The sequence below is a fragment of the Musa acuminata genome, chromosome BXJ1-5 (genome assembly GCF_036884655.1).
Source record: "Musa acuminata AAA Group cultivar baxijiao chromosome BXJ1-5, Cavendish_Baxijiao_AAA, whole genome shotgun sequence".
Taxonomy (NCBI): Eukaryota; Viridiplantae; Streptophyta; class Magnoliopsida; order Zingiberales; family Musaceae; genus Musa; species Musa acuminata.
Genome location: NC_088331.1, coordinates 10,073,745 through 10,097,795, shown reverse-complemented (window position 1 = coordinate 10,097,795; position 24,051 = coordinate 10,073,745). Strand labels below are relative to the sequence as shown.

Sequence of the window (24,051 nt, the reverse complement as noted above, 5' to 3'; positions counted from 1 at the left end):
AAATATACTTATAATAGGATTCTCTTAATTACCAACGAACACCTTTTACTCTCAAATGTAGAAGAACTTGTTGGGATGATATAAACTAGTTATTGAGATTATATATTTATTCTCTATCTCTATTAGTCTTTAATCAATCGCTAATAATGATCTATCTTAGTTCAATTCCATAAGTTGTGACAATTGACATTTGTGAAATTGTGACATTGACAATGATATTGAATCAGGCATTTAGATTGGTTTGATTAATTAGATTGAATCGATTAAGAGCTTAAGATAATAAATTTGATCAAATTAATATTTTTAAATTAAGACTAATTCGACCCAAATCGATTAATCTGATCGAAGAAGAATATTTTCTCAAACCAAAATAATTTATAGTCTTTAAAATTAAATTATTAATAAACAGATCTAGATCGAACCATTTCATTTTAGATCTATTTGATTCTGATTTTATTTCAATTAGATTTTTTGATTTGATTTAAACATCCTTTTTACATGCACTCCCAAACTATATTCAACATGCACCTTAAAAAATTAATAATAATAAAAAAAAAGTAACTTATTTTTTTAAATACTAAAGTAAAAAAAGTAACTTATTCAACAAAATCACACAGTAAAAAAAGAAAACCCTGACAATATCAGAAAATAAAATAATAATAATAAGCTTCATCATCATGTTCACGTGGCCAGAGAAGAGGAGTTGGCAGTGTTGGAAGGAAGAGAAGGAGGAACGAAGGGATGGGAGAAGAGAAAGATGACGGCTCTTTCGTGCGTGGAGGAGGACGTGCTGCGCTGCTGCGGCAGCAAAAGGTTCGCCAAGGAGATGGTCTCGGCCTCCCCCTTCACCGATCTCGACCACGCCCTCCGATCCGCCTGCGACATCTGGTTCGACAAGGTCTCCCCGTTGCCGTATTCCTAGTTCCTCTTCCCGTTCTTCTCTCTAGCCTGTTGTGATTCCATCTCCCTCTTGATTTCTAATGAATCTTGCACGTCGACGCCGTCGGATGACCCGAGGCTTTCGCGGCTCACCCGGCGATCGGAGCCGCCTCTCCTTCCGTCTCCCAAACGATTCCGCCTTGCAAGTGATCCTCCGACGTGTCATTAATTGTTTTACTGAAATATCGTCTTTTAATTACGTCGACAGTTGTTAACTTCTCCTTTGTTTTTTTTCAAATGGAAGGAATTGGTGGAATGGAATTTTCGGCACAGGGAGAAGTTTGGGTTCGTGTTCCTCGTATGCGCATCTGGGAGGGGCATGATGGAGATCCTTGCTGAATTAAAGGTCCCATTTTTCTGAACAAACTACCGTTTTGCTGAATCATGCTTTCCAATTACTTTTAAGTTTTAACAAATAACAGTTTTAATGATGGTACGATGGAAGATACTATTGCTACTTAAAACTATCTTTTCATTGGAATCTTGTTAGGTCTTACCACTACATAGAACAACTCATCAATGTTGTGTCTACTACCTCTGCCAAGGGGCTCTTTTATCCTGTGCTGTGTGTTCCTGTGGTTTTTTATGCGCATGCATGGATGGATCTTTATCCTGAATTTAGCTGCATCCAAAGACATCTGAAAAATTAAAGTTCTTTATGCTTTGTAGATTCATATTTTGTCTTTTTAATCCCAAAAGAGAGACATGTTAGGACCCTTTTTCTGAGCTTTTGAATAATGTTTATTGAGTCTGTTTAGTCCAATTGTTTATTGAGTTGGTTTGGTTCAGTTAGAATCAAGTAGAGGTTTATTTAATATTTATTTATTATTAGAGTTCAAGTCCTGATGGGCTTTGGGTGGAGCTCTATAAATAGGGATGTAACTGCTTCTTTTCAGTAATCTATGAAAAATACTATTCTGTCTTTGGACAATCCTAGGAGGCCGATCCCCTCGAAGTGATCAAGGAGGGTCGATCCCCTCGAAGCGATCAAGGAGGCCGATCCCCTCGAAGTGATCATTATCATCCTCATTTCTCCCATTTCTTCCACGATAAGATTTTAGGGTCTTATCATTTGGTATCAGAGCCTACGATAAAACTTTAGGGTCTTATCATTTGGTATCAGAGCGACGATAAGACCTTTAGGGTTTTATCATTTGGTATCAGAGCCTACGATAAGATATTAAAGGCATCACACATACAGTGCATGCATTGGCTGGCTACACTAACCCACAAACTATGAAAATCGGAGGAACTTTGAAGCATCAACCTGTCACTATTTTGATTGATACAGATAACACTAATAATTTTATGGACAGGAAAGTTACAGCCCAATTAGCCCATCACATTGAAGGCTGTGATATATTCAAAGTTGATGGATGAATTTTAACTTATGATAGCAAAGGTTAGGAATTTCTTGCAACGATTACTACACTGAAAGATCGACCTATTGCTTACACTGTCAAAAAGTGGAGACCATACTTACTTGATCAACGGGTTGTGATGCGTTGCAGATAGTCTATGGCTAAAGTGCTGAAAGAGAACCTCCCCGAGATTGATGCTGCTCAGCCTTGAGGACAAGGCTGATTTGAAGAGGGAGGAACTGTTAGGACCCTTTTTCTGAGCTTTTGAATAATGTTTATTGAGTCTGTTTAGTCCAGTTATTTATTGAGTCGGTTTGGTTCAGTTAGAGTCAAGTAGAGGTTTATTTAATATTTATTTATTATTAGAGTTCAAGTCCTGATGGACTTTGGGTGGAGCTCTATAAATAGGGATGTAACTGCTTCTTTTTAGTAATCTATGAAAAATACTATTATGTCTTTGGACAACCCTAGGAGGCCGATCCCCTCGAAGTGATAAGGAGGGTCGATCCCCTCGAAGTGATCAAGGAGGGCCGATCCCCTCGAAGCGATCAAGGAGGCCGATCCCCTCGAAGTGATCATTATCATCCTCATTTCTCCCATTTCTTCCACGATAAGACTTTATGGTCTTATCATTTGGTATCAGAGCCTACGATAAAACTTTATGGTCTTATCAGGACACCCTTAAGCCCTAACTGTAGAAAGAGTAAGATAAAAGGGGATCAATAACAAGAAAGTAGGTTGACGTTGTATTTCTACATCTATTGATATAATGGAAATCGGAAAGATGCTGAGTTACATATTAAGTGTTAATTTGATATAGTGTTCTTGAATGTCTTGGCACTCGATAAAGATGGTTCAAGGAACTAGAGAAGGAATAAAGATGGATGATATGAAACACTCTTGGAACAAATTTTCATAGAAGATTCAATAACTCTTTGTTGGACAAATCCAAGCTTTCATTTTCCTCCTATGGCAGGCATTGCCTCAAAACCTATGCAGATAACGGTAGAAGTCCAAATAATGGAAGCAGGAAACTCTTTGAGGGTCCTAGATGCTAAAGAAACCTTTTTTGGTTAAATTATGTATATATTTTTTATTATAAGGATCTGATTCTTATGCTCTTATCATATTCTCTGTACAAATTAGCTAAATTTCACTCTTTGCAAATTTTTTTCCAAAACTTTATATGAAAATGTCCCTCATGTGGTTGCTTTAGAAGAAAGAAAAGGCATCTCAATCTGGTGGAATCATTTGTAGGTTGCCTGTGAAGAAGTGGCTTGTCTACTTGATATTTGGTGCATTGGTTCTCATTCAGTTCATTTGACATGATTATCTATTCGTTGTTTTTATCCGTTAACCATTGTGGCATGTACAGTTGTTCATTCCTCTTATGCATCTAGTCCTTCAAATCCTTGGTAATTTGGGCTACTTATATTGTGATGTTATTTTATTTAAAATTGTCCCCATTTTGGAAATGGGTCACTATTGATGTGAATAACCTTACTATGACATGAGCATGTCAACGCTAATTATATTTGATTTGTGAATTTATTATCAATTTATGTACCATTGATCGTGCATTCTCTTCTTTAACAATTTCTGAGTGTATCTATTGGTAATCTACTGATTTTACCTTGCTATAGAAATGCTACCTGAATAGGCCCATTGTCAAACTTGAAATAGCAGCACAAGAGGAGATGAAAATAATTGAATTGTGTCTTACTAGGCTTTTAAATTCTGATGTGGATCAAACATTCCAGTCACAACTTGTCTTCCTGTTAGTTCTCCAACTAAGTAGTAATGTCTTCATTTTCCTGATGTTTTAAACAAGGAGAATCTTTTTTTTTTTTCCAGTTATCTTTATCACACAATTGATCATTTTCTTCTCACTTTTACTTGTATAACTGAATGTCTATTGGAGGTCTTTGAGAATAAATAATTGCCGTTGAAAATCAATAGTTTAGATATGAGAAAAAAAGCTGTCAATTGAGGTTGGGCAAGCTCTGTATTTGTTGTTACAAAAACAATGTTTGGTCAGATGAAGACATGGAAATTCATTCTTAAAATTTATTACTTTGTTCATCTGCAAATGTCTACGGTTGGTCTTGTTCACTAGCAGAGTGATAGAACCTGCTTAAGGAAACAGAAAACCAAGATAATGTGTAGACTGTAGAAAATTGAGTTTAAAATAGGCTTTTTACACTATATTTTGTGTCTTTTTAAATTATCTTCCGTGGGGGCAATCATACTACATTTGATTATATTTATGGAAATTGGATCTTAGATTCTTCATATCGTGGATTCCAGTGATTAGAGGTAAGGACATGTATTAGTTATGCCCGAGTTTGGTAAGATGGATAGATCCCTTGCACGCTTTTATGCCCATTTGCACATATCCTTTATATTCTTATAGATTAGTGGTTGGGTAGATGTAAAATTTACTGAAGAAACTCTCATGTTGCTTGTAACCATTAGGAGTAATCTAAGCCAGAGGAAAGAAGGATGATTGCTTAGTCTGGATGAATATCTTTCTCAGTGTGGTTTCTCTTTTGGGAACTTGCTAATTGCATCCAGAGGATGGTTAAGTGGTCTGTATGAGTTATTTTCTTTGGTATGCTGTTTCTCAAGATCTCTAGATTCATCATAAACCATTGCTCTGTAAGTGGTAGTCCCTGCTGCATGTGGTCCAAAGTTTATTCGCTGGAATGAACATATTCGATCTTATCTTATGTGCTTGCAGTTTATTTTCTCCTGTCCTGAGGTAATTCCAGGAGCATTGTTTCATCATTAAGGATTTTGTGGCAACTTGATTTGGTTGTATAGTCATTTTCTTCGTCGATGTGACACTTGGTTTTGTTGATATAGTCATTTTCTATGTTAATGTCTTACACTAGTCATTCTCATTTGAATATTGAATAATTTCTTTCACGAGATGAATAGCCTTTGATACTTGAAGTTTCTACATGCAACCTCTAGTGCTGCCTTCCATGTTTAATTGATGTGGTCTGCCTAGTTTGTCTTTTTCACTCATGTTAGATAGGTATATCATATAAGTTTAGTTTACTGTTTACCTTGAGCTATTTCAATTTAGTCAATCATGGAATATCGAGTTGATTCCAATAGGTCTGTGAAACATCGTTTTCGAAAACATGTGTGCCACTTTTTCTTTATGATGACAATGTTTAACTGGAGACTCTGGTGAAGGTGCATAACTAGTGTGTTTACTTTGCTGCAGTCACTTTCTGTAAACTCCGGCAAGTCAAATTAATCTAGCTAGTATAACTTCAAAGATTCCAGTTCTGTTAACTTTGCGTTTAACTTATGCTTCATCCTGACATCTCATGTTTTGAATCTTAAAAGATCGTTTAGGAATCACTGGAGCACATATTATGGCTATTCCTTAGGTACCTTCCAGTAAAACCACTGAAATTTCAGATAATAGTGATCACACATGTCCTCCCAGCACAACCCATGTCCTGGATGTTGCCCGTGGCTCTCCAGCTTCCGGCACGGAGGTTCACCTTGAGATGTGGAAAGGAACTCATCAGCACCCATCATTTACAAACAGAGAATCCACCCACCGGATGTTGATAGGCTCTTTGATAACAAATGCTGATGGCTGCAGTGGCCCTCTCTGATGGGCATCGTCGACCATATTACTCCTGGCTTTTAGCAGATAAGTTTCAACACCGGTAAATATGGCTTCTTTGCTTGTGTCAGCTTGGTGTTTCAGGTCAGAGAAAACCAGATAGCAGAACACTTTCATGTTTCCTCTGCTGCATTCGTCCTTTTCGTTCACGACACACAGGGGGAGCTAGATATGGTACTCTTCGTTGCTTAACAGATTCTTTTCTAGGTAAACTATGGATGTTACTTTGTCGTATCGGAAGTATATGTGCCAGGATCGTATACAATTCAAACAGGTCTAAATTATGATCATGGTGTTTGGACGGATATTATTGATGTTGCTCATCTGTAATCTCGTTTGGCTGCAGCTTTGGCAGGATCCAGTGTGGGCCCCTCTCACTCTCATGGTGTGCAATTCTGTTACGTCATTACTTTTGACTATTTTGACAAATGTAATTCTTAACTGTGAAAGTGTTTATCAGCTAAGTTAGTTGATGTTTTTCCTACGTCAAAATTTTATTTTACACTCGTAATAAAATATATAATTTCTTTTTCTAAAATTTTTTTTGCAGCACTATAAGTCCAGTGAGTTATAGTATCATATTTACCCATCAAACTCAAAATTATCATAAATCTGGCAAAAATATGTTTATTTTTAATGGTTTATGAATTTTGAAAATATTTGCTATTTGTCGGGCCGTCAATGGAATTTTATTTACATCCACAGGTATATATACATTTTAATTAAAAGAAGGGTGGTTTTTACGGTTCAAATTCAATATATCAAGCGGCATCATCGTAATTTCACTATCAGCGGGGGAGGGGGGGGGGGCATACAAGAGAACTTGGCTCAAAGACGCCAAACACATCCCCTTCTTCCCAGCTGGCCCAGCACGTCCCCTTCGTCCTTCCTTTCTCCTAGGTACGTTCTGTTTCATTACGTACTCATCGCTTCTTGATCTCTGGTTCATAAGGTATGGAAGTATCATTCTGTTCTACATTTTCTTTATCTTTGATCCCCCTCTCTCTCTCTTCTTCCGCCAGGGAAGGTTTTGTCTGTGGTGCACGTCATGGCCTCGACCTCGCCGAACGCCGACAATGATGGCACCACCGATCAGGTGATCTTTTCCAGTCTTCCGGGTATTTTTTTTTCGTTGAATTTAAAAAGGTCGGTTTTGATTGGCTACCTGAAAGTTTGTTTCATGGTCCAAGAAATTGATTCGAGAACGTGGCTTTTGTGTGGCCGACGACGAGGACAGCTTCTTGTGAATTGTGTGGTGTCTACTTACGAGAGATTATGCCATATGATATTAAACAGGGCATGATTGTTGGTCTTGGAATCAGAAGCTCGTAAGACTTTCTCTAGTATGATGTGTGTTGTACGAAGGTGAAGTCCAAGATAAACCTATTAGGGGGTAAACATAGTCAACAAACAATTAAGGCACCTCCGTAAACAAGATTCTCAGTAAATCATTATTTATTGGGCACTTTTTTGAGGCGGTGTTCCGTCCCGTCCCCTTTTATAATTTTGTTGATTTTTTTAATAATTAAATGGTCGTTTGTTTAGTGCTAGATTGATTTCATTTTTCACAAATGTCACAAGGCACTAAGGTTTTTGCTCAATATTCTGGATCGTGAAATTGTTCCTTTGAGATCCATCGCACTATGCTTCTGAAATGTGTTCCTTGTATTATTATTTTACTGTTCGCCAAATATTATTGTATTTTCACAATATTTTTGGGGATTTGATAGGTTTTGGTAGAAGACTGCAGGTTTACAAGGATATTGACGCTTAACAGGCCTCAACAGCTGAATGCTCTGTCTACTCCAATGGTATTTCGTGATGTTTATTTCTTTTAATGTCTTCCATAAAGAAATATCTGTCTGCAACTTTTGAGGATTCATCAAATATTGATACTAGTCTGGTGATTTACTTATGATGTTTTTGTATCTTTTGCCTGACATAATCACCCAATAATGTATGCTTTAACTCATAAGTTACTGTTTGTCACATGCACAAGTTCTTTGCTCTTAGCCCCATAACTGCAGAGACTACCAGTTATACCAAATGGACATGAAAGTATGAATTCTTAAATGGTTTAGGGGAATTGGAAAATCAAAACTTTTACGGGATATTTTGGCTACCATAATAGAAGCAATTTTCCATGAGCAGGATTGATTTATTAAAACTTTCATATTATCCTATGGCAGTATCTGAAAGATCAATTTTTGGAGTGAGATGTGTTGTTTGTCATTAAGGACTTCTTAGTGCAACCCTTTTCTATCACTTAGATCCTTGTAACTCACTACTGATATAGCTTGACAGATGAGTACAAAATCATCCTATAAAATTTCATCTCCTGTTATTATGTTTATGATATTCTAATGTATTTTTATTATGTATCTTCTTGTAAAAAAAGGATCCTCATAGCTTGGCTAATACCATGTAAGTGACCTTGAGGTACCCTATGTTTTGTTGTGGACTGCAGCTTATGTTATACATGCAATATCATGATTTTTATCCTATGCTCCACTTGTATGTTTTTGCTTCGAGTTGAATCGTTTGGACAATTTATCTAGCTCCTTTATATGAGAGCTCTATTATTTATTTGATGTGGGAAGCTGAATCGAACACTTTTTTGTTTTATCATCATAATATGAAAAATCCTATGAAATAATTCTGGTATAATAATTCTTTTCCAGATTATGAAGCTACTGAAGCTTTTTGTTGCTTATGAGAAGGATTCTGATGTCAAATTATTGATAGTGAAGGTAAATTAATAATTCATCTAGTACTAATTTACAGAGAATGTCAAACTTCACATATGTTGCCTTTTTTAGCTTGTGTATGTGAGAAATACTCCATTAATGTTAGAAGCACTAATTCATGGCATGTCTATCATCTGAAGAAAATCCAATAATTCACAGAGACCAATTCAGTTAGCCAATCGCTTAAGGGTTTTTTTGGCTATGTGGATTGCTCATGTTTCCTTGGTGCATGCTTTTCAGTCATAAGGATGCAACAACAAATGTGATAAACAATGATGATTGGTGTTTCCAGTGTTCTGTAGGACTCCATACCAATTCATGAAATTCTTCCTATGAGATTCAGTAATTCCAAACATTATACTTCTTATCTTGAGTTGTCAGATATTCGTATTCATCTTGCTTCTGGCAAATATCTGAAGCTAGTTTCACATTCAGGTGTTGAATCTCTACTAATGATGGGGATAGATAAGAGTGTGTGTGTGTGGATGTTGATTCAAACAATGATTTTGAAATAGGAAGGGTTCAGTTTTATTATTTTTTTTCTGGTACTGGGAAAGTCTCAATTTGGTTACAACTAAGTTATAGTTTGTAAAAAAATATATATGAATTGAGCTCTCCTTTCCATCTTCTTGGTGGAGCCAACTAGGCTATGTGGTAAATTCAGTTTTTGGTAATATTTTAATGGGCTATAGCTTTCAGGGAAATGGAAGAGCATTTTCTGCTGGAGGGGATGTTGCATCAGTTGCCCGATCTGTAGCTCAAGGTAGATTTAATTTTCTGTGTTGCCTGTCAAGAGATGAGACCAAGTATATTGATAAGGTTTGGAAGTCGTAGTGACTGTACCTGTCATTCTCACTGATGTCTAAACTCTAAACCACAAGCTTACTAGGGAAATTTGCTGCGATAGATGTCTTAAAAGAACCTTACTTCAAAGTTCTTTGTTCCAAGTTGAAATATAAATATGCTTTTTTCCCTTCATCCACTTTCCTTCAACTGGGATTCTTGCTGCCATTCTGTCAGGTCAATGGGCTCTGGGTACAGAATTCTTACGGAATCAATATACCTTAGATTACATAATTGCAACTTACGGCAAACCTCAGGTGACTTATCCTCTTACGTTTTATTTTTTTCCAATGCATTTCTTAGAATCATGCTAACCTACGACACTATGGTTGAAGGTTTCTATTCTAGATGGAATTGTCATGGGTGGCGGGGCTGGCGTTTCAATACATGGTAGATTTAGAGTTGTCACGGAGAAAACGGTATGTTTATTTAGCTAATGCATGACTGGAACATTTAACTTTGAAGCAAAAGTACAAGTTAACTATTACTTATCTAAGTGCATGTTTTTTAACTTTATTGTGGCAGTGGCAGATAGGAAATTTACAAATGGGTTAATCAGAAACAAGGCCATATTCTTTTGTGCATATTATGATTGTGATAATATCCCAAATCCAAATCTCATCCTAATCGTTTTGTTGGCGTTAGCTCACAAAACTATAAATTACCCTTGTAGTTAGTTCTTATACTTTAAAAAATTATATTAGCATCATAGTTATGAAAGTGAAATAATTAAATTTATTTATCCTAACGATGTTAGTTTTATCGATGAAAACATGAAAATAAAAAATAAAAAGATAATTTTAACGTTTGATAGTGGACGACGTCAATGACAGACGACGGTGCCTTTGGCGTCAGTGGTGACGGACGACATTGCTAGCATTGATAGTGGTGGACCTCTCCCCCTTTGCACCTGCATTGACATTGATGTAGATACTAAGCAGTCGTTGCCCTTCGATCCATGCTCATTAGCTGGACCCACCACCTCACCATCGACCTTGGCATTCCCCGTGTCGTCTTCTACTCCTTCGGTGCCTTTGCCATTTCCATCCTTGATCATGTCTGGTGACAGATGCCCCCCACCCACCCTTCTGGTGTCGTCACTTCCTCCTCTTCCGTCGCCTTCGCCTTTCTCATGTCCGCCCCTTCCTTCCCTTACTCCCACCTCCCTTTAGTCTACCGTGACTACAAGGCCGACGACCCAGATTGAGAGTTCACTAGGGACTCCTTCCTGACCAATGCTGCCAGTTGGGGTGCCGCCATCAACACCTTCAACGACCTCAAGGGTGACTACCTCACCCACCTGAGGCAGTCCTACGACCATGATTGCGTTTGGGTTGTGGGGCTAATCCACTCGATGGGAGACCTAGGGGGTGCGGTGGGTGCAGCTCCATCCCAGCGAAGGTCATGGTGTGGCTAGACGCATGCCCGTCGCGATTGGTGGTGTACATCTACTTTAGGAGCTAGTACACGCAGACAAAGGCCCAATTCGACAAGATTGAGACAATGCTAGTGAAGAGCGAGGTTCGTTTCCTGTGGGCGCTTAGCAGGGCGACAACGACGCTTAAGGTGTTCGAGGGTGGATGCCACAAGTGGTGATCCTGGGCCACACTGTGGTGGCTTCATTTGTGACTCACTATGGGTGGAACTCGGTGCTAGGGGGTGGTCGATGGGGGTGGTGCTGTTGGTCTAATCGATGAAGGTGGAGCAGTTTGTGAACGTGAAGCTGTTAGTGGAGGATAGAGGGATAGCTGTCAGGCTGGAGGAGGGGTCTGTCACCACCGATAGACAACTAAGTATAGAGATCGAGACACTAAAGACAACTAACTATAGGGGCAATTTGTAACATGCCTTCGTTACTTATAATAAAGAATTTGACTATAAAGTTAGAAGCGGAAGGGCTAATATACACGGTCTTTATTGTAAAAATGAATAAAGTGTTCCATGGCTGTTCTTGGTCATCCACGTTGCAAAGATCTACACACAAGTTTTTCGACGATGTTTCTGCTTCTGTTTGGTGCAAATTTGCACAAATCTCCATTTGCAACATACATTTTATGCTCACTTTTTTGTGCTGATCGACTTGTTGAGTTGGGTAGAGCCACAACACGTGCATGGGTGTGGTTGCGCTTCACCTTAATTCTGCTGATACACTTTTTGGACCCTCACAATCCAACTTGGCAAACATGATAAAGCTACATTTTCAAATCCTATGATGTAACATGTTTGAGGTTTCTCTCTTTTTCTTTCATCACGTCAGCATTTTACTGTAGTTTCATTTACATCAACCTATTTTGTTTTCTCTACTGCATAATCCAAGATGACTTTATTTTCACATTATTAGTGCATTGCCTTCTCTGCTGTGTTAATTGTTACTGGAAGGAAAACTACTAAAGATGTAAGTCATTTTATTTATATTATAATCAATATATGGATTTGCTGATATTATAAATTATGTGGCATCTCTAAATTCATGACAGATCATGTCCATGAAATCTTGTGTTTGTTTGTATTACCTACTCAAAGGATCAACTTAAGCACCACTTGTATATTCTGGTGCAGGTTTTCACTATGCCAGAAACCTCACTGGGATTCTTCCCAGATATAGGCGCTTCATATTTTTTATCAAGGCTTCCAGGATTCTTCGGTAATTCTAACTTATTTGTCATGTATGTCATATTGTAACACTGGATCAAAATCTTTATCGCACCTTTTAACTTCGGTAATAATCTGAAAAGACGCAAGAGGAGATTCCATCTATGTCCATCATTCCAGGATATGGCCTTTCTCTTGAAATAGATGCTCTAGCAAGTAGTAGAATGGACGGTTTTGGCATTGCTAGTTTCCAGGAGAGCAAGATTAGATGTTAAGAATATGGTGACATGAGTGACATTATGATTTAAGTGTTAAGGTGGCTTGTCTCCCTCCGAGACAGTGGCGTTTGACCTTCAATCTCTCTCTCTCTCTCTCTTCTTCTATTGCAGGAAATGACTTCTTTGGTTTTTAGGAAATTTTTTATATATCTGATTCTTTTGATATTTCAAAGCTGGTGCAAGATTTCAATCTATATGCATATAATCAGTAATTCATTTTATTCTCAGGGGAATATGTTGGCTTGACCGGTGCAAGGTTAGATGGGGCTGAAATGCTTGCATGTGGCCTAGCAACTCACTTTGTCCCTTCTACGGTATGATTTTTCATAAGTTACTGTTCTTTTTAGTGTTCTTTTGTTCTTCAATTGACATATTGATCTCATAAGGTTCCTTGCTTGCTCCTTCTCACTCTTGCCTCGTGCGGCCTTGCAACTTGGGTTACTTATAAGTTTCCGTCTGTGTTACCAAGTTTGCACAATGTTCTTTTAGTTATCTTTCTGAGGTCTCAGATTGTATTGATCTCTGCCATGGAGGGTTTTCAGAAGTCATGAATCTGGTGAGAAATGTATTTCTAATTCTTGTTTTGCTAGCTAACAGAATTTGGCATATCTGGAAGATTTGCTCACTAAGGTGGAAACTTCTGATCCCTTTGTAATCTGCGCAAGTATTGATCAGTTCTCACAAATGGTGCCTCTGAAAGCGAGTAGTGCTTATAATAGGTAACTTAATGATCCATTACTCCCCCCTCTCCTCTTCCACATCTTTCTAACATCTGTTGGTTTGTTCATCACAGTGATTTTATGTGTGCGCATGTGCATGAATGTTAAGGGTAAATGGTACATATGCATGTTATTGGAACATATGTAATTCACCTACAGTTAGCTTTCCAGAAACAATCTCAATCACTTAAAAGTATTCAAATCTAGTTTCATATGATGTGATCTTTTCCCAGCTCACGGTGTTGTCAGCCCTCTTGTGTTCTATTTTGTTTCATGGATCTGTTGGAGTCTGAAACAAGTGTTGGATTTGTTTATGAAGCTTTAACATATGCAGCAAAATTCTTAGAGATTTGTGAATTCTTGCATCATTTTTCATTGAGTTATTATGGATTGTTAATTCGCGATATTCTTTCCTTCTTTGTCTTTAGTTCTTTCTCCTATTTCTTTTTTATTGTCCAAGCAACAATAGATTATGGTTTTGTTGTTGTCGTCGTTGTAGGTAATAACAGATTATATTAGACATTGAGAAGTAAATTTCAGAGAAAGCAAATCTGGTTTAGAGTAAAAGAAATATTTTGCAAACTATCAGTAAAATGTTTTCTTCTTATTATTCCGTCTGTTTAAGAAACTTCTTAGTTTCTTTTTCCCTGGTGAGCTTGGAGAAACTTCAAGTGGATTGAAAACCAAGTAGGCTTTGTATGAGAAAAGGCGAAACCTCGAGCTAATTTGTGACTACATCAGTATAGGGCAGGTCAGTGGGGACTGCATAGTCTTTAGAGGTCAGATATACAAGGCAGTGTATAGTGAAAGGGGATTAATATATTGTCCTCAATAAGAGTAGGCTTATATTGGTGAACTGATGACTTTACTGATACAACTTTTGTTTTTTTTTGTTTTTTGCTTTTTTGTGTTCGAACACATCTTATTTTCCCATGCTAAATTTTCAGTTTCTATTGTTCCTCCTTTTTCCAAATGCTTATGATCTGCATTGCCTAATTGGTGATCCAGATATGTTTTTGTAGAAGCATTAAATTCTTGCTTTCTATGTCAAATCTATTATTCATTATACTTTTTGTGTCTCTTTAACAATTATCTACGGTCGTGATATTTTGATCCAAATCGAGAACTTTGATGATTGTTCCGACTTTAATAAGCCAAATTTGAAATATTTATAAATATGATCTTTGAAGTTCAGACTTCTTTTGAAGCTGAGATTTAAAAAAACACTTATATGATTCTTTTTAAGACATCCTTAGGCAGAAAAAGCAAAAAAAGTTACCAAACATCTGCATTAGTTGTAGTATTAGTTGCCTAATACTACAACTAATGCAGATGTTTATCCTAAATAAATGTGTTGGGTAGCATTTGGCTGCCTCAGCATTAAGAGACATTATGCTTGACTTCATACATCTGATCAGACCAATGTTTTGATGGATTGAACTAAACTTGTCTGGTCTATGTTGGATAAGGTTGACCTGATTCTGGAACAATTCTTTGTTTTTGTGCACTTCTCTATGGAAAAATATAGTACAAATTATTTGTAATGTTATATTTTTAGTTCCACTTATACTCTACATACATAACTAAGTATGATGATATATTTTAATTTATATTACTACTATCGATATGAATATAGTAAAAAATAAATAATCTTAAAATTTAAACATATTGATTACTAAATAAAATGAAAGAGTTTCTCATATATATAGTGTTTTCGACACATATATATATATATATAACTATAATCTCTAATCAAATAAAAATATATATCAATTACATATTTAAAAGTTATATACATAAAATGCCCATAGGTCATCGTCAATATCTATATGAGCTTACACATATTTTCTTCTCTACTCAATTACTTGGGTGGAGTACTAGTATCCTTACCTACAAAATATGATCTACAATAAATAATCACTCAGTAAGTAAAGTCTCTGTAGCTTTATTCGTATGAACATACATCATATTATATATATAATGTTTTAAAATAATTGATATAAGACGTTTGACCTTACACATGGTATGTGGAAAATAACAGCGTAAAATGTTACATCCAAATAATTTGAAATACTAATACGTGCATGCAAAAAATATAGAAAATTATGAACTTTTATACCCCATATCATAAGCATTCTCACATTTCACTTCATCGTAATATATATGTGTACTCTCATATCGCACATCATAGTATATATGTATATTCCTACACTGTACTGTCACAGACAAACTTCTAAACAGGATGTTTGATGTAATGCTTATGTATGTCTGTGTCTTTTGGTATGTTCATGCTCTGCACAGCATATAGAGAGACGACCGAAGGCTTAATAGTCCCATTTTAGTTAGGTTGGTGGCCGCTTTAGGCTTATAAATAAATGTTGTGTCATGTGGACACGTGTGAGAGATTTTCGATCTATAATAGACAATTTTACCTTTTGTTGTGCAACTGTTTCGAGCTTGTAAAGTTTGTTTGTAATTTGCATTGTCTATGAAGTGTTTTCGGAGATGTTTGCTTGTGGATCCCGAGTGAGACGTTCTCTCTATCCTGTTCTCTCTTTTGTGGGTCCTAAGGGACCATAGGAGGTTTCGGGGAGGCTGACCTTTGCGGACGGACACGCAAGGGTGCCGCACAACTTAGGCAAAACCAGCTAAGTCCGTGACAGATGGTATCAGAGCGTGACAAGCACTCATAGAAACACTTAGCATGCAAACGTGGGGGACCTAGCAGGGCTGCATTGAGGGTAGTCAGCACACGCGCGACCGTTTGAGGGAAAACAGGCATGGAGATGTAGGGAAAAAGAGTCGCTCGGAGGAGCAGGCATCTGAGATTGGCATTCAGAGGAATGGCCAATCCTTCGCGCAAGAGGCACCATGAGAATAGACAAGCTTGGAAGAATGCGGAGCGCACAAAGGTTGGGATGGCTGAGTTTGAGCTACGACTCAACGTTGATAACTATACTTGATGGTGCTCAAGGCAAGTGAGGAGCTTGGTAAAGGATGAGACCATGCAAGGTGGAATGAGTTGCTCAGTGATCAAAAGAGTTGTATAAAGCTCACAGAAGTGAGGGGAATTGCTAACTCGAAGAATTCGATACTCATGCATAGGCTTATATGCGGACGATGGAATGTTCGTGGCCATCCCAAGGCGATCGAAACTCGGCGCCATGGAGCATTGAAACTTTCTCTTCGGCACGTGAAGGATACGTCCGTAGGAGGTTGAAGTGTGCAATGAGTTCAGCATGTTGCTAGGCCTTGAGTGGTGCAGCGGGGGTTGTATTGACGTGGAGTTGCAATCTAACAAGTGCGTTTGCAGGAGGCAGAACAATGCACAGTTTGTTCAGCAAATCGGAGTAGTCCAAGGGGATGGTGGTCTCCAAAACGAAGAGAGATGTTGCTCCAACGAGATAGTTATCCAAGAGGAATAAGTCCCGGCTCTCTAGAGGGAGAATCATGTGGGACGGACCTCATAAGTTGAGGAGGAGTACCTTAACAAACAACAACTCCACAAAGCTCAATGGATTGAACAAGCGGCGAGGAGTCGTCGTATGATCTCTCTCGAGAGAATGCATTGGTAGATGCATTGCGAGATCAAGTGGGGGAGCGACCCAAAGCAACACAAATGAAGGCACACTTGGAGTCGATATGGAGATCGGACTCAAGGGAGGGCTGACCCGTGGAATGGTGGGCGTGAGGGCCACCATCAACTCAATGCAAAAACGAGGAGTGGAGCAACTTTGGTGTAACTTGGTGAAGTACCCAAGCCGCATGAAGGGAGCTAGCATAGAAGATGAAGCATGGAGCGGAGGCATAGTGCTTTCCTTGGACAAAGGTCAAGGACATGAACTCTTGCAGAGGCAAGAGCAGGATCATGTTGTTCTATGGGTCATTCGTTCTGACGGAGCGGACTCATTTTGTATGGTGCCAAAGATGAAGGGAGCTTCTGGGCACATGCACCTTATCTCGGAAGAGCATTTGATGGAGGAACTAAGGTGACTCAATTTGTGGAGGCGAAGTTGGGTTCAGAAGGCCTTAGCACGGGGCAAGAGGATGCAGAGGTGGGCACTCTTGAAGAATATGCCATAGTGTTGCCATTCAAGTTGCCATAAAGGAAGCGGTGTGCAACGAAGATTGTGCTGGTAGGGGCAAAGGCCCAGGATCCAGACAATTGTACACTAATTGCAGCGAAGTCGGGGGACTTCGGGAGCTACTAGGCAACGGACTGTCCTAGAGCGGTGCTTCATTTAGGTGTAACCCAAGAGTGGGTGGATGAAGGTTAATTGCCAAAGGAGCGAACAAAATCGAAGGTGGAAGAGACCCTGCGATGTATTGGCAGAGGTCACACATGAAGGGTTCACAATTCGAGTTCATCCCACAAGGGTCAGAATGCAATAGAGATGTCACCAGGAGGCGACATGGTGCAGCAGATCGTGGTGGAATAGTTCGTGGCAATGCGATACACACAATATAGTCCCGTGAGGGACTAGATCATATGAAGGTATGATTGGGAGCTACTTGAAGCTCCACTTCGGTGAATAACACGACGATAAGAAGGGCTATGGATTCAAGGAGTGAAGGTCATGGTACCGTAGAGGCGGGTCTTCCGTGCGTACATCGAATTTTGCTATGAAAGCCTTGGTCATCAGAATATGGGGGCTGTGTTCCACTAATGGAAAAAGTTCGAATGCAAGTACCAGTAAGTCCCATGGGAGGGACTTGATCATGCAGAGGTATAATCGAAGCAGCTAGAGAGTTGGACTGCTTCAGAGCCCATATTCGCTTAAGGGAGCCCGACAAGTCAGAGGACAAGGTCGAGTAAGCGAACGTTGCTACCAAGGAGGCTAAGGAGAACAGAATTGGTGCAAACCCTACAATGTGATGGCAGAGGCCATGCATGGGAGTTGCAGTCTGTCTTTCCGTCGACCAAAGAGAGCTGCTTGGAGAACACAGAAGTGTTGAAACAGGGGGTCAAAAGTGACGAGGAAGCGACGATGAGTCCAAAGGGACTTAGCTACCCAAAATCAAGCATTAGTTAGAATGGAGGTGGACTCAGAGGAGTGCCACGGAGACATATCTATTGATCGTGAAGAAAAGAGATGCAGATGCGAGGCGACGGATAGTAGGGCCATGGGCATGGCAGCGCCATGATACCACAGAGACGGGACTTCTGTGAAAGTCATTGATCCCTTGCTCTCATGGAGGGAGAGCGCTTGGTCGTGAAAGGGGCCGAGGAGGTGGAGCATGCAGAGGCAAACTCCAAGTACCGAGACAAGGTTGAAGGGCAGAGGCCAAGTAACTTCGTAAGACCGGTGTCAATGAGCTTCTCATCAAGATAGCTGAAAGTGAAGGACTTCGGGTCAGGCAAGAGTGCATGACCAAGGAACGAAGCAGACAGTATGCGGTGCTATACCTTTGCTACTCAGTGGAGTAGGCGGCAGGGTTGATGGAGAAGACGGTACAATCCCGAAGGCGACCAAACCTATGAGAGAATCACTCCAAGTTGGGTGAAAACTTCCTGTATTCCAAAAGTTCGATGGTATTGAGAAGGTGAATCACAGTAACTAACTCAACGCAAGGAGTGCAAACACTTCAAGTGCTTCAGAAGTGTGAGCAAAGAGCAGACGAAAACCAGTAACCAGCTCGATGCATGGAGTACAACCTCGAGGAGGTGGGTGAAGTCAAGTAACTTTTGCCTTCTCAACTCTTAAGAGAATGGGCGAAACCGAGTACCCAAATCCTCTTATCTATTCAGCAAAGGAGCTCTGCATATGTTCAAAGACCCTTCGAAGATAATGGAAGACAATAGTTGTCAAATCCTCACCAACGATGATCAATGTTACTGAGAGTAGATTGTCCGCTTCATTTCCCAACGAAATGCCAATCGAAAGCGGAAGTGATGCAAACCTACTTGGATGTGACAACTAAGTGAAAGAAGAGTCAATGAGCAAATTTTGTGGAGGAAGGACCCAAAACTTTAGAAGTTTGCGAGACGATGCTCGTTAAAGCTCCAATAAGCATCCACCCAGTTCAAGCAACATGAGACATTTAAGAGACTATCGCAGTAAGGATGGTCTTTTCCTTCATCTGGAGGATCCGCAGGAACCAACAGGGATTAACACAACTCAGCCAACCCCACACTAGAGTCAGAGTCATTGGCGAGTTGAAGCAGCATGGCGGATCAAAGGTTTGACTACTAAAAAATAGCAGCGGAGAACAGTTGGGAGCCAAGAGGCGCATTATAGCTGGAGCAGAAGATTGAAGACTCAACAAAGGCGAGAAGTTGCAGTGTCGACAAAGGCTTCGACGAGGACGTCGAAGGAATAAGTGGGGGAGAATGTCATCGACAAACTTCTAAACAGGATGTTTGATGTAATACTTATGTATGTCTGTGTCTTTTGGTATGTTCATGCTCTGCACAGCAGCATGTAGAGGGACGACTGAAGGCTTAATAGTCTCATTTTAGTTAGGTTGGTGGCCGCTTTAGGCTTGTAAATAAAGGTTGTGTCATGTGGACACGTGTGAGAGATTTTCGTTCTGTAATGGACCATTTCACCCTTTGTTGTGCAACTGTTCATAGTTTGTTAAGTTTGTTTGTAATTTGCATTATCTATGAAGTGTTTTCGGAGATGTTTGCTTGTGGATCCCGAGTGAGACGTTTTCTCTATCCTGTTCTTTCTTTTGTGGGTCCTAAGGGACCATGGGAGGCTTCGGGGAGGCTGACCTTTGCGAACGGACACGCAAGGGTGCCGCACGACTTAAGCAAAATCAGCTAAGTCCGTAACAGCACGTCATAATATATACATACACTTCCATGTCATACGTTATCATAGTGTATATGTGCACTCTCATATTGTATGTTATAATACATATGTGCACTCTCACACTGCAAGACATTGCATATACGTGCATTGCATGTTGTAACATACTCGTGCATTCCTGCATTGTACGTCAGAGAAAACACATGTACTCTCACATCGCATGTCATCGTATATATATACATATAATATATTTTTATATCAATTCATATATTTTTATACTTATAATATATATATATTCACATTTAGCTCATAACTAACTCATGATGTTTATATATGTCGAAACATGCTTTCCAAAATACATTATGTATATGATAATTTATATGATTACTATTTTACTATGAATTAAACTTATACTTATCTAATTAAACTTAAAAATTAAGATGTTAAGGAAAGATCACATTGCTAGGGAGTAATACACCTATAAACTTGGAAGTATATGGTCATGAGATATGTTAAATTAAGAACCCTAACCCTTCAATCGTTAATTTATAATAATTCATTGCAATAATTCATTGAAAATTTTTAATAAAATCTCTTCTAAAGTAGATTATACTTAACCTAAAATTTTATTTAAATTTCACTATGAATTTTCTAATAATTCACAGTCTAATCAAATAAACTAGTTAGTGCCAATCAAACCATCATATAGTTCTACGAAGAAACCTTACTTCACTATTTTAGTTGACTAAATGATCTTGAATTATCATCAAATTTTATAAAAAACCAGGAGAAATATAAAACTAAATGCACACTAAATTTTATTTTAAAATAAAATTATTTGAAGGCTAAACTACTCTCCTAATTCAACTACCAATATCTATTCTATTATACTGAAATTGGAGGGAATCTTTTAAAGATATCAAAATGCTAAGGCTTAATCATATCTCTAAGGAGACTAATTCAACTTGAACATAATCCCTTCTTAGAAAATAGGGGATTCTGAGTACATTAGATTATCATAGTAATAACTCTATGCACCGATCTTACATTAAGGTCATACCGGAGACTTTAATCCATCCGTAAGAGAATAATCCAAAATATATTAAAAATTATAGATAATTTCAAAGTCTAGATTACTTAAAAATTAGTTAGAAAAATCAGCTTATAATATGCAAAACTAAAACCCTAGGTATAGCAAGAGAAGAGTTAAGTTTTTCTTTTCTTAATCTTTCTTAGAGCTAGGGTTATATAGCTTCCCCGAGAGAAGCTAAGAGAATAGTTAAAGAAGAAAAAAATGGGTTGTGGGTTATCAAGTTGGTAGAAAGGATGAGGCCAAAATAAAGTTTATGTGTTTAAGAGATTGTTTGGAAATCTAGGGTTCAATCCTATTAGACCTCATTTCAAGTTTTTTTTTTATACTAATATAATTTTAATATTACATTAATCTTAATTAAGTTTAATTTAGTTTGATAAAAATGATATTTTTTTAATCTAAACTTGTCCTTCAATCTCCCTTATGTATCTTAGTATTTAGTATAACACTCATCTTTAATTTACATCTCTATTTAATTTTTTATTACTTTAGATAGTTTATTATTCTCAATGGATTATTAGTCCTGCATTTAATCAGTTTTTTTTTTTGGAACTTCGCTTAATCTATTCATCTTAATGCTTCAATGATTTTCAATGTTTTGATCTATTCTTGATCTTATAGATTGGATATAATTGACAAATGCTTCTCCAAAGAAACGGTCGAAGAAATTATATCTGCTCTTGTAAGTTGATTGGCATCTTTCCGCGAACATATTACTCATTTTCTTCTTTCTAAAGTTCATCCATGTTGCATTATCACTGAGTTCACACTCGCTCTAATCGTTTCAGGAGAAGGAATCTGCTAGCATGGCTGATGAGTGGATTGTGGTTGCAATTCAGGCATTGAAAAAGGCATCTCCTATCAGTCTAAAAGTCACTCTTAGATCGGTATGGGGCTTTCTTTCTATGAGCCCTTTTCTGTCGATACGCATAAACATTTTTCATCTTGAAATCAGTAATTATGTTATTAAGCTTCATGCTTATTAATGGATGTGTTGGTCATACATATACAACAAATTAATCTTCTAATATGTGGTAAAGGCTGAATGCTGTGATGTACCTTTAAAATATATTAAGTTTTTTACATTAAAATTAATGTTGTTTGTATTTTTTTCTATAAAAATACTTATTGTTTTTTTCTCTCCTTTCCTTTTAAGTTCTACAAAGGAGGTTGAGGGCCTCTAAGTTTTGATGCGTGTTTAAGTGGAGCTAATTACATATTCCTTTTTGTAATTAGTTATTTTTAGTATTTCGATTCATATACATTGAAAAATTATATTGGGATCCATATGCTTATTAAAGTAAAATATTTAATTCATTTTTTCTCACTTCATCGATTCTACTGACGAAAATATTATAGGATTTATCAATGAGCATGTATAATATTTACATAAATGTTTCACTTTCATAAATATAAGGATCTCAATATAATTTTTGAAAGTATATGGATCGAAATGCTAAAGATAACTAATTTTAAATGTCACATCTCTAATATATGTAAAAAATCTTTAAAAAATATAGCAAACTGTCACCTGACATTATATCATTATATCGTGTTTAAGTGTTCCTACTTAGGCAAATTCTCATTATATCATTACAACATTGACCGAAGACGACAAACCTTGCTGCCACGTTATAGTACGATTACTCATTTGCCACCTGACATTCTTATCATCTTTCAATGTTAATGCTGTCATTGTATTTCAAAACAAATCCTATATTTGGAGTTTTTTTGTGGTCATTATTAGTATACTGTTCTTATTATTTTTATCATCATCGTTATTGTTGTTATCATCATCCTACATTGGTGCACTTTCCATATCTCAATTACGTCTTTTTGTCTCATTTGGATGCATGTCTGCATGAATTTCTCGGATGTATTATGTCACATTTCTCTACTTTGATTGATGTCACATTGTTTTGCTTTTACTACATATCTGTAGGATGATAGTCGTTGATGAGGGGGAGAGGGGGTTTCCTTTCACCTTTGGAAATAATATTAAGTGGTCTTGCACTTGCTTGATTGTCGATAGATAGACAGACAGACATTATCTTTGAAAGAGCCACAAATTTAAGTCTAATCAGACTTATTTGGTTCAGTTTTTGTTCACCACGATATTAATCTGGATCAAGCTTTCTATATATATATCAGTGTCTGAGCATGATGGTGCATGTTGCTGATTCTGTGTTGAACTACTACTTAATGCGAGGATCCAGATCAGAGAAGGGAGACTGCAAGGAGTTGATCGTTGTCTTACGATGGAATTCAGATTGTGTTGTCATATATTACGTCTCGAAGCCAGCAAGGATTTCTTAGAGGTACCTCACAATAAGCACCTGACATGCTTCCTTCTCTGTCATCTAAAACCCTTGATTCTTCTACAGGGTTTCAGGGCTATATTGGTGGATAAAGACAGGAATCCGAAGGTCTGGTTCTTGACGACTGATCCTTAACAAAACTTAAGATTCCATGAAACACCCGACGACAAATTTCTTGTAATCCTTGTTTGCAGTGGGAGCCTCCTAGATTGGATCTGGTAGATTCCAAGGTGGTTGATCAGTATTTTGCCGAGGTCGACGACGCAAACTGGGAGGAGCTAAAACTCCCATCAAGACGCAATCTAGCTGCCAACTATGTGTCAAAGATGTGAAAGGTATGAGGAAGCTTCTTCTTCTTCTTCCCCGTTGACTCTCTCCATACAAATCAAAGTTATTAGATACATAGAATGTTTAACTGGTTTTGTCTTCCTAGGAGTATTGATGAATAAAAGGAGGTTCTTATGTTGGGTATGCCACCTTCACTCTACAAAGTTCAGACTGGTATTGTATTGGTCCGTGCTAATCTATTGTGTGTCATTACATCGATATATCGTTTATATATATATATATATATATATATATATATATATACTGTCGGGTGTATCGTAAACAATATAACTATATTACATAAATAAAGTTGGTATGAGACTATTGTAAATCTTTGGTTTTTATTAAATGAAAGAAATTGCTATTAAATATAATGACGTACATGATGTTGACACGTGGAGTCAGACCTAAGACGTATCATTGAGATCAA

At 37.8% G+C, this 24,051-nt stretch overlaps 1 protein-coding gene and 1 long non-coding RNA gene across 7 annotated transcripts; both read left to right on the top strand.

Moving 5' to 3' along the window:
* Window positions 1-360: 360 nt before the first annotated feature.
* LOC135673724 (uncharacterized) lies at window positions 361-6,433 on the top strand. Of its 3 annotated transcripts, none has more exons than XR_010513436.1 (3): window positions 682-1,085; window positions 1,184-6,123; window positions 6,296-6,433. It is a non-coding gene; the product is annotated as an uncharacterized LOC135673724 (long non-coding RNA). The 3 variants fall into 3 exon arrangements; XR_010513435.1 differs by having other exon boundaries at window positions 1,184-6,156; XR_010513434.1 differs by lacking the exon at window positions 6,296-6,433 and having other exon boundaries at window positions 361-1,085; window positions 1,184-6,254.
* Window positions 6,434-6,691: 258 nt separating this feature from the next.
* On the top strand, window positions 6,692-23,952 carry LOC135673723 (probable 3-hydroxyisobutyryl-CoA hydrolase 3). Of its 4 annotated transcripts, none has more exons than XM_065182960.1 (17): window positions 6,725-6,849; window positions 6,972-7,045; window positions 7,680-7,760; window positions 8,631-8,699; window positions 9,396-9,459; window positions 9,717-9,796; window positions 9,875-9,958; window positions 11,881-11,934; window positions 12,099-12,183; window positions 12,638-12,723; window positions 13,007-13,128; window positions 21,598-21,658; window positions 21,765-21,863; window positions 23,193-23,294; window positions 23,361-23,402; window positions 23,489-23,629; window positions 23,728-23,952. In XM_065182960.1, the coding sequence occupies exons 2-16, from the start codon at window positions 6,998-7,000 to the stop codon at window positions 23,624-23,626; spliced, it is 1,215 nt and encodes a 404-aa protein (XP_065039032.1). In that variant the 5' UTR covers window positions 6,725-6,849; window positions 6,972-6,997; the 3' UTR covers window positions 23,627-23,629; window positions 23,728-23,952. The 4 variants fall into 4 exon arrangements, with proteins under 4 accessions (XP_065039035.1, XP_065039034.1, XP_065039032.1 ...); XM_065182961.1 differs by having other exon boundaries at window positions 6,834-6,901; XM_065182962.1 differs by lacking the exon at window positions 11,881-11,934 and having other exon boundaries at window positions 6,715-6,849.
* The last annotated feature ends 99 nt before the right edge of the window (window positions 23,953-24,051 follow it).